This window comes from Cyrtonyx montezumae, unplaced genomic scaffold (assembly GCF_038088225.1).
Source record: "Cyrtonyx montezumae isolate F1298 unplaced genomic scaffold, pur_monq_1.0 scaffold_2, whole genome shotgun sequence".
NCBI lineage: Eukaryota > Metazoa > Chordata > Aves > Galliformes > Odontophoridae > Cyrtonyx > Cyrtonyx montezumae.
In genome coordinates this window covers 29607222-29622260 of record NW_027071936.1, presented here as the reverse complement: position 1 = coordinate 29622260, position 15039 = coordinate 29607222, and the positions used below count along the sequence as shown (strand labels likewise).

Here is a 15039-nt window from a genome sequence, read left to right as displayed (position 1 = left end):
TTGTTTTTCTTTACGCTTCATAAGCCCAGTGTTCATAAGCCCAGTGTTTAGATTACTTTTATTTTGGTCTGTGACTATTTCATACATGAACAATAATATTATATAGCATAAGATTATGGACACATTTAAAACCTCATTTTCCATCCAGTTAAGTTTTGTGCTGCACCTTATTTTTTTATTCAAGTGGGTTTAAGTTATTTGTTTTGGTTTAAATATTACACGCTCTTGATCATTTCGAATCAAAGATGTAAGAGCTAGGCATGATATTTTCATATAAATTTCCCCTCCATCTGAATAAAATTCATACACTTATTCAAATTTCATTTAGGCTGAGCTGTGAAGGAAGACAATATTTACGGTTTCATAGCTTGTGAGATTTTTTTTTCAGGAATGTGATGTTTTACTCGAGGCACCCCTTTACCTTGTTGACAGTGGAAAATCAGACAATGGCAGAACTACAGCTGGTAAAAATTGTACTGACACCATTAGGTTTGTGGGTAAAGAGCCAGAACACGGCATTCTCCAATGTGATAACTCATTCTCCTGCTTATACTTCTTGAATATTTAGAAAAGTTGTGCTCAGTATTTGATTTGTGCTGCTCCATAGTGTTCAGTAAATGTCTTCCAATATGCTAAGTGAGTTCTTCAGGCTGACAGCATTTTTTCACTTCTTTTTATAAGTTCTGGACCCTGAAAGAAATAAAACATCTATAAGCAATAAAATCAGAAAGACTGTGGAATCAAAGAATCACCAAGGTTAGGAAGAACCTTTAAGATCCACCTGTTGCAGTAATTTCCCACTAGACCATGTGCCTCAGTACAACATCCAAACAATTTTTAAACACCTCCAGGGTCTGTGAGTCCACCACCTCCTCAGGCAGCCTGTTCCAGTGCCTGACCACTCTTTAAGATAATATACTTGGTAAGCATATTATGTGTGTACGTCAGGAAGTCAATTCCTTAATGTTTTATGATCTTTACAAGTTGTGTACGAACAATGTACGTATGATACAATGAACGCACTGTTCAGCTCAGATTGTATTAGGTGGTTTCATATTTGTTGGAAAAAAAACTGAAGTAGTTTTATTATGAAGAGTTAGTGCTGTGGTTCTTCGTAGATAGGCTGAGTGAAACAGAGCTGGAAATTTCTTAACTAAAGTGACATTTTATGACATAAAGTGAGGTGAGGTCTTGGTAGAAAAGGGAGTGAGGCTCAAGGGTCATGGGAAGCTTAAACTTTAAGGAATACACTGGAGAGAGCTGAGAATTAAGGAAGAGCAGGTTTACTGGACGGTAGAGAGAAATCTAAGTAACTCTGTAGTATGAAGTTCAAGAAGCTAAAATAACACAGAAGAGAGAAAAGCAGACAAGGGGAAATAAATACAGGAAATGCTTTGACAGAATTTGGAATATTCTTTCCCCTCCCTATTGCATAGGAATTTCTTTTAATAGGAAATTCAGTCAAGTACTGCTAGCCAGGGAAAAGTAACAAAAGGAATTTCAGCTAGTCAGGATTTGCTTTTGTTGCATAATGGAGAAATTTACACTCGTGTTTTCATTTTGATTGAGAATATATAAATGAAAGCAGAACCAATACCTCTTTCACAAAACATGCCTCACGATTCTCTTCTTTGCAGCACTGTTCCCTCATGGCAGTAAAAGCCACAGTGACAGAGGTCAGCTGTTCCTGTGTGATCTGAGGCTTGTATTTGATGAGGTTGATGAGCATTCTGCAAGGGAAGCAAAGTCCTATGAAGCTGGCAGGTGAGCATGCAGCTTAAGAAGCACTTCTCAACCACTAGTCCAATAAGTTCTCTGTTTTCTTATTACACACTTGCTCCCTATAGCTTTTTTTGTCTTTATGAACCACCCAGGGCAGGTATTTACAGTGGGGAGTATCTCCCTATTCTCCTGTGAAGTAAAATGGCAGTACTTGTTTTTGATGTTGTTCCACCATGAATACCCCTGAACAAATGATACAGTTGGTTTGTATTACTACCACTCAGGAGTGTCCAAGACAATATCAGCTTGGCATAACACAGGTTATCTAAGATAACTTGTTTTCCCTTGTAGTGGGGGGTCAAGAATGATAGTTCTATTCGACAAAGACAATCAAGTATCTGTAAATTGAAGGAGAGCTTGGGATATGGATAAATACATAGGCTGTCTCATAGGGATACAAGCTTCAATTAAACCATAAAGGTCATGCAGTAGCTTTCTTGTTCTTGTGGTATGTTTTTATAACATGATTTTCACAGTTCCTGTAAAGAACAGTGTGACAAGGTAACTTCCAGCACTTACTGTTTCCTGTCAGGTGCTGTATATACCAGTAGAACCACCCATCTCTGAAAAGTGACTTTCTTCTAATTAAAGGCAGATAAGTACAGGTTGAACCAGACAGCAAAAGAAAATAGGACAAAGATAAGAAAGAAAAGCAGTTAGGCAGGTGTGTTGCTGAGGCAGGATGTGGCTGCTTTCCAAGGCGTTTTATAGAAGGCAGACAAGTAGAGTAGATGAGGGAAAGGTGAGTATTGCCAGGATATAAATAAGGAACACAGGGGTAAGAGAAAAAAAGAGATTTGCCTTACTCCTGCTTCTTGTGCTGTAACTTTTCATCTTCAGTTGTACACAAGTCTTCATGGAAAGTGAATAGATCAGGTGTTAACGATAAGGGCACATAATTTTCATCAATCTCTAGTTTCCCCATGCACGGCCTCCTAAGAGCGTAGGAGCTACTACAACAGTGGCAAACACCAGGGTTTATTGGATTGGTCAGGTGTCTTCTGCATATTTCTCCAAGCACAAGATCCAGCTTTACAGGAAGAGGTGAAAAACACAATTTCATGTTACTCCTTTATTGTAAAAAAAATCCCTGAAATAGATGCTGCATTTAGTAAAGTTGTAAATAACAACTGAGAATTTAAATTTGGCTGTGTTGGTGAGATAAAAGGGATTTTTTCTGCTGAATGCTTTGCCTACATTCGTTCTGCTAAATGGATTGCCTGCAATGCATACTCACAGAGTAATTCAAGGACTGAATTCAATAACACTGTGTCATGCTTACTGCAGGTGTGTATCTGGAAGTATATCTTCAGGGCAGCTTTGATAGCTCAGTGAACATTTTGCTCGTTTACTGGTATTTCAAGCTCTTGGACTTTGCTCGTAGTGGGAACTGACACAGAGCTTCAGAAAAAAATCAGGACTAAGACAAGTGAAAAAAAACAAAAAACAAAAAATCAACAAACTTACATTTTCTTCAGCACAAGGCAATAACTTGTCCTGGCTTAACTGGCAGCATTTGGAGCCAATTGTAGTCATTTGCTTGGTGAATTTTATCAGCTCTGCAGATGTTAGCTGAGGCATCTTTTTGGTGAAGCTCAGGAGAAGCCTGAAATGATAATATCTTTGGTATTGGTGCTTACATTCAAGCAGGCAGTGGTGAGCAAGCCACTGCTGTCAACTCTGTAAGGCTCCAGCCAAATCCCACAGCAGAATGCTCATTCCCACTAGGGCAGAACTCAGCCTGGTGTGACTCATGTAAGCAAGTATAAGCATGCTCTGTACAAGATCTCTCCTTTTTCTGACCAGTCTCCTACCAGGCTAAGCAAGTTAGTGCTAACATTGCCATTTATACTGTGGTAGGCTCTCTTATGAAATGGTATGTATATTTTCCCTGTGTTGTTCATTTTCCTGGGAAAGCAGGGAGCTTGTTTAGAAGCAAAACTGAACTCCAGTGACTTCTTGGCAGAGCAGATCTCAACAGGAGATAAATTATAAAAGATTTTTTTTCCCAACGTAAAAACTGTGCTTCTTAGCCGTAGTGGCCAGGAAAACCATAAAAACTGGTACAATAGGCAGAAGTAGGATATTGGGCTCTAGTTCCTAAAGTCTTTTAAAGATCAAGCATGCCTAAGAGTACAAAAAGCTCTCTATATCTTTCTCCCCAGACAGCAGAAGCCTAAACTGATGCAAGCGGTTTATAGATTTCAAATTGCTTACATACTTTGTTAGGTATGTGCTCATTAAAATTGCAAATTGAGGCCAGAATTCCTGCAGGAGGCTTGTGCTTGCATGTTGCATTTGAAGCACAGCACATGGTTAAGCTACTCAGGTTTTTCTCTATCTGCTTTAGTTAGTTACTTATTAAAATTGTTAGTATTTACATCTGCTGCTGGAATTAGAGAAAGGTATTTTGAAAAAGAAACTGCCTTTTGGCCGAATTTGTGATTCTTAAATTACAGCTCACAGCTCCAAATGCAGCTATAGAGCAAAACAAAAGCCACCAATCCCTAGTAAAAGTAGATGAGGGATTGAACAAGTTGTCGTTTCACTGCCTTAGTAGCTGAGCGAGGACAGAACATTGTCTTGAAAAAGAGAAGAAAAGAAAATCATAAAAGGCATTAACTTATTGGACCAAACATTCAAGTGATATCTTTTAGTCCAGCTTTTCTCCCATCCATGGATTTATTCCAGCCTACGTTGTGCCTGTCTGGTACAGACATCAGATAAGCAGATTCATATTTTAAAAACGGAAGATAAATACTCATTTTGGAAATAGTAATCTCCTTTCTCCTTGTAAATGTCACAGCTTGTCTTCATCACGCTTTCAGTTTCATAGATGTGTTTCTTCAGTTCTTCTTCCTGAGGAAAATAAATTAATTCAAGGAGTCACTTTTTTGGGAGGAATGCAAAATGCCCTATTGCCTCATAATGAGGCCTTGATCTCCATAGCTACCTGAAATTTACCACCAAGTTTTAATTTTATTAGGTGGTCTTACTGTGTCTAAAACTTCTAAACTGCCTGAATGTGATAGAAGTCCACTTCAATCGTCTTTAAATATTAATTCCATAAGTGATGGAAGGCTAGGTCAGAGACACAGAGGAGCTCCGAACTTCAAACATATAAGATGCTGATGTCTATATCTGAGACCATAACCATAAGAACCATAGAATGGCCTGGGTTGGAAGGGACATTAAAGCCCATCTAGTTCAGGCCTGCCATGGGCTGGTTGCCTCCCACCAGAGCAGGCTGCCCAGGGCCCCATCCAACCTGGCCTTGAATACCTCCAGGGATGGAGCACCCACAGGTCTCTTGCCAGCCTGTGCCACTGCCTCACCATCCTCTGAGTAAAGGCCTTTTCCATTTGCAGGTGTGCAAGTTGGGACTACAGGGAAGCCTAACAGAGACTAGGGTCTCACAGAAATGCTAGCTACCTCCCTCCCACCAGCATCATTGTCTGTCAATGTTAAATCACTTTAGTAGTAGCAGCTTCTTGCAAAATGCCCACAGGGAGAGGAGGAGGCTGGGATACCTGAAATCAGGCATGCACACCAAGAGAGGGTTTTCTCCTGTACCCACACCAGCACTGTTTAGCCAGAACGTGTGGTTGTGTGTCTGAGTTCATCCATGTACTGTGTAAAACACTTACCCCTCTGCTGCAGCAGTTGTCTGGAGAACCAGTTTTGCAGCACTCATCCAGCAGGTCCTCATACCCTTTACCAATTCTTAAAAGCATTTGAGCAGAAAATTCAGGGTGTCTTCTGGAATATTCATAGAGAAACCTGCAACATGTATGCATCAGGAATTAGCAATAAGACAAAACAATGGCTTTCAGGAGATTGGGGATGGGTAGGGACAGTAAGGATGCTTTTGGGGTGCCTTCATCTGGCCTTTCTTTTAGTGGGGAGAATTTCACAAAATTACAGCCCTGGATTCAGCTTGAACCGAACGTGGCTTGTTAAGCTCTTCCTATCTAAATTAAATAATTTCCAGTAACAGAGCAATTTCTCTAAAGATCTTGGAAAGATTAGCTGTTCTGAAAGCCATCGCTCTGCCTAGCATTGTGCTCAGTCTTTTAGCTGCACTGTTCATAAATAGAAGTGGTAGATGTTATTTGAAGTAAATTAATAGTCTTTATTTGTGACTTGATACTGTATCTGTTACAGCTTGTGGCTTTTTTTTTTTCTTTTTGCATAGGTTTGCTACAGGTAGGGTCAGGGCTTCATCACACAAAGGGACGTGTCTAGAAAAGAAATGGATCAAACCAATTGAATCAAAACATGAGCTTCACTTTGGTGTGTGTTTTTATTCCTGTTTAAGAGTGGATCAAAGCTAGATTTTGAGCCTGAGATCACAACTGATAGTACCTAAATTTTACATCCATTTCTTCAGTTTTATCTGAAATAATAGTGTCTTGTTCAGTATTTGTTCCTGTTTCATACCCTCTAAGGTTGGTGTTTTATGAAGATAATTTTGTGCAGTTCCTACATGCTTACAGTGCAGACAAATCTGTGTCTAAATAAGCTGATCTTTGTTTTTCCAACTGCCATCTTTTAACCCAAGTAGTGGAACAGCAAAATTGAAGAGCAGATGTTACCTGTGTAACAAGTGTTACCTGGCTAAGTGGGTATCTTTTTCCTGAGCAAAGCGTTCACATACTCCTTTATCTTCTATAAACTCTCTGACTTGGGGAGACAAGTCTTCAGGTTTGTCATCATTTTCTGCATTAACAATGCATTCACTTCTTTGAAGCAGTGGCTTTTCACAGCACTTTTTAATTTTACTTGATATAATGTCTGGGTTGGTGCAGACATAATGTAGAATTTCTTCCTGAAAAGCAAAGAAAGGAAGAAAGTTCAGTCAGATTTTCACCTTCGGTTTTTATGACCAGCATTGTTATCCCCATTTTACAGGCAGAGAAGCGGACAGTCAAAGGGAGGAGGAGGCTGACCAAAGCTGTACTGTAGTTGTCTGGCAGAGCAGAACAGAAATCTTGTTGCTCTAGCTGCTGATAGGTGCCAGATAACAACTAAACAGAGAAGTTAGCTTTTTAGCAAGACCTCTTGGACAAGTAGTGAGATAGATAGATTTGGTATGATAGGAAAACAGAGAGAGCAGAGGAAGAGCATATAAGTGTTTTGCTGAAAGCTGCACAGAAAATATATGGCACAGCTAGGAGTTGCAATAGGATTTACTAAAACAGAATTAGGCCATTCTAGTCACAAAGTTGATTTGCTGACTTTTTTTTAAGACTTCATAACAGAAAAAAAGTCAAATGGGACAATCACCAAGTTTTTAGACTAAAAGAATTAAGCTCCAAAGCAAACAGTACAACACAGGAGGAAAAAAATCTGAAAAAAAGAGAAAAAGGCATGTAATTTCTCAAAATGTATATAAATATTAAATATTTTACCCTATCACGCATACACTCCAGCATATCTCCACGACAGCAGTCTTTGTGCATGTTAGCAATATCCGACACAAGTTTAGTAACAGTAAAAAAATCAGCTTTAGGGAATTTCTGGCTTATCTGAGCAAGTTTCCTAAAATGAAGAAAAATAGTTATTGCTACTATTCACAATGTGAGACTGTGATAGCTTCCATTATTTGTCTGTAGAAGGCTTTATGCAAATTGGTCAGAGATGGCCTGTTTTTGCTCTCACTGAAGTTCATTAAAAAACAAAAAGGTTCCTTGAAGCCCAGGGCTGAGTTATTCAGAGTCATCTAAGGATCTCATGTGAAATCTAGTGTGAGAAAAAGAAGTGTGGTAGGTGAACATGACATTACAATAACAACCTTATGTCTTATGAGAGCTGAGCTGTATATGACTCTCCAACACTAAATTACAAAGAGCTTTCTTCATTTCAAACTTTGGTTCTGGAGTTTTGAAAGCTAATGAGAGCTTGTAAGAAAACAGTGACTGCTGTCATGCATCAATTTGTACTAGTCTGGTGAGCAAAGCCTTGTTTGGTGAGCATGGGGAGGACTCACAGAGCCTTTATTGTCCTCTCTCCAAACTTCTTCAGGATTCCACATGTGTGTTCCTGCCTCAGGCCATCCTCTCTGATGGGCTTCACCACCTTTGGGGCCTGGTAGAAAGAAGATACAGTCCATGAAAATGGAAGAAAAGCCGAGACAATACTTTGTGGTAAAACTACTGATTTAAGTAGTTAAGTAGCATTCAAGTCAGATTACAGCCTGTCCTTAGCAGGGTGAGTTTTAACGTCAGATGTAGATGCTAAAAAATAAATAGTCAATAGCTCTGCTTCAGCATTTGTTTGGTTATGGGAAAGCCACTGGTCAAATTCTACTAAACCAAACCCTTGCTTTGTAATACCTGTCTCCGAAAGCATTCCTCCAAGTTATGAGTGGAGTCTTCAGCACTTCTGCAGCAGTCCTTCATCATCTTGTCATAATGCATAGCAACAGACAGGATTGTTGGGGCATAGAGGAAAGGATTCCTTCTGGAAACCTCATAGATAAAACTAAAACAGAGATAAATGTCTTTACTATCAGATTAAGCCCTGAAATGTAGGGAGCTGCAGTGGTATTGCAGTATCTGCCAAATTTTAGCTACTAGAAGTAACTGTTGTCTTGTCAAAACAACAAGCTGTATGGCGCAGTGTATCTTGAAATAATTCTGACGAGGCTGGCATTTTTTGGAAATTAAAGGCCGAGATCCTGCCAGATCTGGTTTAGAGGCAGCAAAATGTCTGCTTGGCTTTTAAGGATGGAAGTCAAATCCCTGGTGTTTCAGATGAGTGCTTTATATAAACTACAACAAGATAGATCAGAATGTTTTATGTTTGAAGCTATTTTCAAAGGCTGTGGCAGAACAGGTTTTGCGTGACAACAAATTGACCCAGATGGGTTATTCAAATATTTCTCATTAGGAAGAAAAAAGAGGATGGCTTTACAGCAAGTCTCATTGAACTTTTTGGTTGATAACTGCATTTGTGGTCTCAAGGCTTATAACCATCATACACAGGCAATGAGTCTACAATTTATTTACTTACTATCCTGGTAACGAATGGCGATGCTCTGAGTAATTTTTGCAGGCAGCTTCAGCGTTTGGCCTTTCAAAAGGAGAAATTAATCCTCTTGACGAATTTTTGAGGGAGAGAAAGCAATCATTTCTTTCAGGGTCCTTTTTAGCACAGCAGTCAGTAAACCTGGGAAGATTGTCCTCCTGGCATATTGTATTGAGGAAGATCCTGTCCTGTGAAAAATTAGAAAGAAGCTAATGTGTGTGAGGATTCCATTTCATCACTGTGAGCTTTCTGAGGAGACTTTTTAACCCAACAAGCCCAAACTTGCATAAATATATAGTTTCTCTCTTTACTACCCCTGGTTTGCCTGTAGTGTCAGAGCGACTTCTAAAACATTTTTGCTAGAAATATCTAATCTGGCTTCTAGTGAATTTTGTTAAGCTAACCGTAGAAGCACAGCTTCACAAATGTTTTATGAGGTTGAAAGCTACTGTGGAATTTTCTGCAAAGGACTTTCTTTTCTTTTCCTCATCTTGAGATATCTCTTAAGTTTGAGCATGGAGAAGGATAGAGTCAATAAGAACAAACTTACACACACAAGTAAACCGTGTCTCCTTTACATTAAAAGTACAAACTTGCTTACCAAAGGCTTCTGACAGTTCGGGTCATTTCTTTCTCCATCAATGCACCTTTTGGCAAGGTCTGTTACAGCTTCAGCCATTTTAACTACTTGGCCAAATGTGCTTCCTTGCATATACTGTGCAAACATGATCATGGCACTGTAGGAAGAATGCAGAGCATTAAGAATGTTGCTATCTAGCTAAAAAAATAACTATTACTTTTTGCATGAGTGTCAACAATACTAGGAGGGTTTCTATCACCAATTGGCTCAGGCTGGTGAAACAGGGACTGTGCTACTTGAAGTGCACGTTCATCTCCAAATAACACAAAATGGCATAGAGGTGTTCACTGATAGAGAATTTGCCCGGACAACTTACATGGCTTTAAAATTATTCTCTTGCAGCTGAGAAAACCGCTGGCTGATGCTGTTTTTTTCCTCTGAAAAACAAGATAGTTGGTGTTTGAATAAAATGGTTCAAATGCTACATTAAACACTTTTTTATTATTATTATTCTTTATACTAGAGTTTCAGAAAAAAAATATAATCCAGTGCCAGGAGTACTGTCCTAAGGTGGAAAGTGTGAGACCATGCTATCTATTCGACTTGAGGGTGTGAAACAATTTGTTTTTGAGCTACAGTGTAATTTCTCTGCACAGTTAAATCTAGAAGATGTTCAGGTATGATGGTGTACATCGCATGATTAAATAAACACCTTAGAAATTACTTTTTAGTCTTGTCTTAGCTATTTTAAAGTGTACTTGATGATCACTTGGCTGCAGGTGAAGGCTTCCCTGTGTAGAAAATGTGCAATACATTGAGGGCTACATTGGTAAACAAAGCTCGACAAAAAATCACAGTACTTCATCCTTCTGTATGTGCCATTAACTGGCCCAGTGGAACACAATGTGCCTAATTTAACTGAAGATTATATGCAAATATTTTCCTTTGCCAGTGGATCTTTCGTTAATGGCCAAGCCTAAATCCAATCATTTCTTGTTTATTAGAGAATACTGTCAGAGACTAATTTTGACATAAGGAGCATCTTCCCTAATCAGGATGATTCTATCTCACACCCATGACAATAAGGCTGAGGGCAGCATGAAGGATCAGAAAAAAAGAAATGCTAACCTAGTTTCTCTAAGTAATGAGGAAGTGTCAACTGGGATGGTGATTAAAGATAAATAAGACAAACAGCAGTTGTTAGTGCATTTGAAAGTTCTAAAGATGAGAACATTTGACCAGTGACAGAAATATATAATGTGAGAGACTCATCAGACCTACGTGTGGGAGGTTTTCAGCTGTTTCCTTTTTGAGGACTGAAAACTCAGTGCCAAGTGGAGTCATCATAGGCTCCTTCTGTGGTTAGTGGAGAGTAAGACTCCTCCAAAGAATAACAAAGAGCAATTTCCTAAAATAGCTACTCTGAATAATTAGCTGGATGTAGCATCCTACTCTTTACTTCACTGTCTTTCTCTTGTGGACTATCTACGGATGCTAGAACAACTGCAGCCTTTGCTTTGTCAGGTTTTGGAGTACTTGAAATTTAGTAGAATAACCACACCCCTATAGATTGAAGTACCCTTCAGTACACATCCTCTCAGTAAGCATGGGCTGTACAACACAGCACATGGACTGTCAAGAAGTGATATATCTAAGGCTGATCACAAAAATAGAATTATACAGCTACCTGTATATCTTGCACTTATAAGAAAAAACTAGCATAGAATTTGCAGTGATAAACCAATACCAAATAACCCATGCATGTCAAGTTGCAGTCATCAGTACTGTGTGAAAGAACAGAATAAAAACACAAAGCTGTATGCTTACCTATGTCCCGATAACTTCTAGGCAGGGCTCTGACTATAGTAAAGCTTACTAATAAAATAATATAAATTACTGTTTTCCAGTTCATAATGTCAGCCTTTGACAGGAACAGAGATAGGTTTAGTTTATCTCTGAAAATCAGAAAGACTTAAGGCAGATGATATATATACTCTACCAAACAATTTCTGGTTAATCAAAACCCCTTTAGTGTCATATATAACATTAGCCTTTCTAGAATATTCCCACAATAATTAAACATGCCATTATTTGCTCAGTGTGTTGAACTGATCAACTTGTTGCAAAGAAAGGACTTTGTAGATTTTTTTCCTCCTGAAATTTAGGTAGACATTTTTAACTTATCACACTTCAAACAAGAAGTTTAAACATTCTCTGTGCTTTTTATCGTAAATGTAGATCTTTTCTACTTACAGATTTGTTCAAAGGTGACTGCTGTGCAAAAGGTTCCTTCCTAACACAATGTTGACCAAAGGATCCCAAGTTCATTAGTTAGCCTGAGATTTTTGCCCTCTTCCTTCTGAAAAAGCCATCTCTTGCCCCCATATTCCAAAGTGTCATGGTGAAAAGGCTGAACTAAGTACCCTATATGTTTGAAACATTAACAATTAGCATTAAAATGCATCTGAAATCTTCAAACAAAATCAACCTGAAAATTAGAACAAAGGAGAAAAAAATAACTTATTTTATGTTTTTTTTTTTTCAAAAGTATGCTATAAGCAAAACTGTCAATTTTTGTAGACAGAATGGCTTAAGATATTTATGGCCATGGATATTTGTAACTAAGAGATGAGTGGATAAGGATATGTATATTCAGTCTGAGAGAAAAAAAAAAAATTATTTCTTTAGTGAGAAACCGGCAATACTGTTTGTTTCATTCTGAAGAAGGATAAGGCTTGTTTGATCTCACATGAGACAGTATCAAAAGGAAAAATGATTCTGAGTGAAGGTGGAAGCATGGGGGTAATCTGGGAACTGCCTGGTGCAATTCCAGATCAGTTTCCTCAGAAACAGCAAAGAGAGATACAGGTTAATCCCCTTATTTTTATGATGATACTCAAATACAAGCACGTTACAGTAAACTATAAGGGCAGGGGAGGTGTATTTGCTTGAAGAAAACATTCAGAAGCATCTGAGCCACTGATGCTAGAGGCCTTTTATAGCAGTTTTATAGTGTGTGAGAGCTTATTGATGTGCAATGTGCCATCCTAATTATTTCAGGAAGCTGTACGTAGCTGCTGAAATGCTTAAATTCAACGTCTCCTCTGCCTTTCACCAAGCTTAGTTGGATGGTAAAATACTTCTCACTTTTATTTGAGAATATTTCCTACTATGAGAATGGCAGTGAACAGGCTCTCACCTGTTGAAGGGAATTGTACATAGAGTTTTTAACCTGAACAAATGAAAGAATTATGACTTCTTGTTTTCCAAACCTTGCTGACCAAATCAGTTTTAGACTTGTGGAGACTACAGCTGTTTCCAGGCCTTCTTACAAACTGTCTTGCAAGTTCAAGGGAGAGCTAAAACCAGCTGATACAATTGAGTCATTGATTAATAATCCCTAATTAAGCCACTGAAGAGCAAGCATGTCTCCCTAAAGATCAGGTGCTTAGTTTTTACTTTTACTAATAAGACCAGAATTTATGAATTTAATTTTTGCTTGTGCTGGCTAATTCATGATTCTATAAATATATCCATTCTCTTTCTTGGAAGTCAACCTTGGTGCTTTCTGGTGATGTAAGTAATCTATGTAACAGATTCAGTTGTATTCTTGCATTATGCACTTGCAGACTAGTAGTCTTACAAAATCCTGAAAATTCATTCTGAAATGAATGATATTCGTAGGAAGCTCATATGCCTGGAAGAATTCAGCTTTTTCTCAAGTAGTGAGATAGCTTATCTTTACAAAATCCTAAACTGCTTTGATATTTGGAGTTCTTTTCCTTGTAAATTACTTCCAGTATTGGAATGTGCTGTCTAGTGTTCATACTGAAACTTTCTGAATTCTTTTGTTTAGAAAAGGTCGTTCATATTTTTAAGTGTAATGTCAAAAAAAAAAAAAAAAAAAAAAAAAAAAAAGAAGCTGTCTAGGTTTTAAGGTTTTCATTACATTCTCTGGAATAGGTCTTTTTGGGGTATTGAGGTTTACTGCCTGCAAAAAATAAGGTAAAGAAACAGTTATGAAATGGGAATCTTTTATTCCCTCTCACCACTTCATTTTCAGTGCTCGTGTCTGTTATGCACCCAAATCTGCACAGATAATTAGATTCACTATCTAATGAATGTAATAATTCATTGGTTCATTAGATTCTAATAGTTTATTAGATTATTAGTTTCTTGGCCCAGGGAGCCTAGGCCTCTGTCTCAAACGTGAGGTCTCCCCTACTCAGACTTATTGCTCCACTGAGTGGTAAGACTGAGCTTGCCATGTCCTGTTTTCAGTGAGGTCTTATATATTCTTTATCTCATGTGATATTTTATTCATTTCAAGAAAACATTAAAAACAATAATTAGAGAATGGAACTTGACCTCTCAAGTGTTCAATGCCTTGCTGTTATAAATCTTCACTGTCTTCCTGTAAATGGCTATGTCAGATGACCTAAACAAATAAATATGCACAAGTTCATTTGCACATATGTAGGTATATATTAAAAGAATAATAATGATTCTATTTCTTCGAACCCTTCTTCAAGGTTGTAAAAGTGAGGTGGTCACAGATTGTCCTTGTCAAAACACATTGGCAGAGAGTTTAATTCTCTATCTTTAAAAAGAGAGAATCCAGCTGGTGTAGAGGTTGGGTGCTGTGTGAGGAAACAGCCTGCAAAGTCTACAGGGCATCTGACACTAAAAATTTTGATTGCCCTGTCTGTAGTGACTTAAGTTGTGAGCCCTTGTTCATCAAGAAATACACACAATATGACGCAGCTTGAGCTTGTTATCTGCTGTGCATGTCTGTACACAACAGTAGCACGTTGCTGTTAGAACAGTTAGTAGCAGCTGTTGTCCTACCAACAGTACATGATGACTTTTTGGAAATGGAGAATAATTCCTTGATTTGAAAGGCAGGTATTTGTAATGGTTGGATTTAAAAAGAAAAGGATGAAAGTATAGTTCTATATGCTCAAAATAGCAACAAAGAAAAATGGGTCTACTTCTGTAGGTTTTTTGTTTGTTTGTTTTTTATTGAAAACCCTAATCCTTTTCTCTCCCCATCTTCCAATAATGAGTTTGTGGTTGAACACACAGAATTTTCAGTTGAAAGTCGAAATGAATTCAGCTTTTAATCCATATTATTCTGTTAGCTGAAGATTCACTAGGAAAACATGTTTCCTAAAATATGTTTGAGTTTTTCTTGCAAATATTTAGCTCAAAATTTAACAGCAGTTTTCAATCTTTTCACTGCCATAATGCATATGTGTGAATAGATTTGAAGTGGTCTGAACTGGCATTGTGCTCAACTCTTCTTGCTAAAACATTCTGAATTTACTTTGCATACCATAGCAATATTGACCAAACCCAAACCAATTCGCATGAGAAAGCTCTTAGAGCTTGAGGACTGCCAAAGTAGACAAGTTCTATAATTGGTTTTGAGGTCTACTTTGTAGCTCACTGAAGAGGCTGAAAGGTTTTCTTTTTAAGATAACTTGTGACAGTGTGACAACACTCACTGCTGTCACATTAAGGTATTCATGGGACACTTGGAACATGAAACATTTTTGCCCATATGTTCAGCACATCTTTTCTGTTGTATGTAGTAAACCTGGAGGCAGAACAGGGAGGAAACCCACATTATTAACTTCATTGTTGCA

At 38.1% G+C, this 15039-nt stretch overlaps 1 protein-coding gene across 1 annotated transcript; it reads right to left on the bottom strand.

Moving 5' to 3' along the window:
- Nucleotides 1-645: 645 nt before the first annotated feature.
- LOC136048885 (alpha-fetoprotein-like) lies at nucleotides 646-11348 on the bottom strand. Its single transcript, XM_065736786.1, has 14 exons — nucleotides 11219-11348; nucleotides 9768-9828; nucleotides 9413-9548; nucleotides 8797-8999; nucleotides 8118-8265; nucleotides 7772-7869; nucleotides 7194-7323; nucleotides 6396-6610; nucleotides 5430-5562; nucleotides 4544-4641; nucleotides 3250-3388; nucleotides 2589-2812; nucleotides 1598-1730; nucleotides 646-690 (listed from the first exon to the last, which is right to left on the bottom strand). The coding sequence occupies exons 1-14, from the start codon at nucleotides 11301-11303 to the stop codon at nucleotides 646-648; spliced, it is 1848 nt and encodes a 615-aa protein (XP_065592858.1). The 5' UTR covers nucleotides 11304-11348.
- Nucleotides 11349-15039: the final 3691 nt, after the last annotated feature.

Bases quoted from the DNA above. Each gene is read 5' to 3' on its own strand.
- LOC136048885 (XM_065736786.1), bottom strand. From the start codon at position 11,303: ATGAACTGGAAAACAGTAATTTATATTATTTTATTAGTAAGCTTTACT. The intron at 6,611-7,193 runs GTAAAATATTTA...TTTGCTTTTCAG, and splicing joins TGGAGTGTATGCGTGATAGG to GAAGAAATTCTACATTATGT. The intron at 5,563-6,395 runs GTAACACTTGTT...TACATGTTGCAG, and splicing joins AAAGATACCCACTTAGCCAG to GTTTCTCTATGAATATTCCA.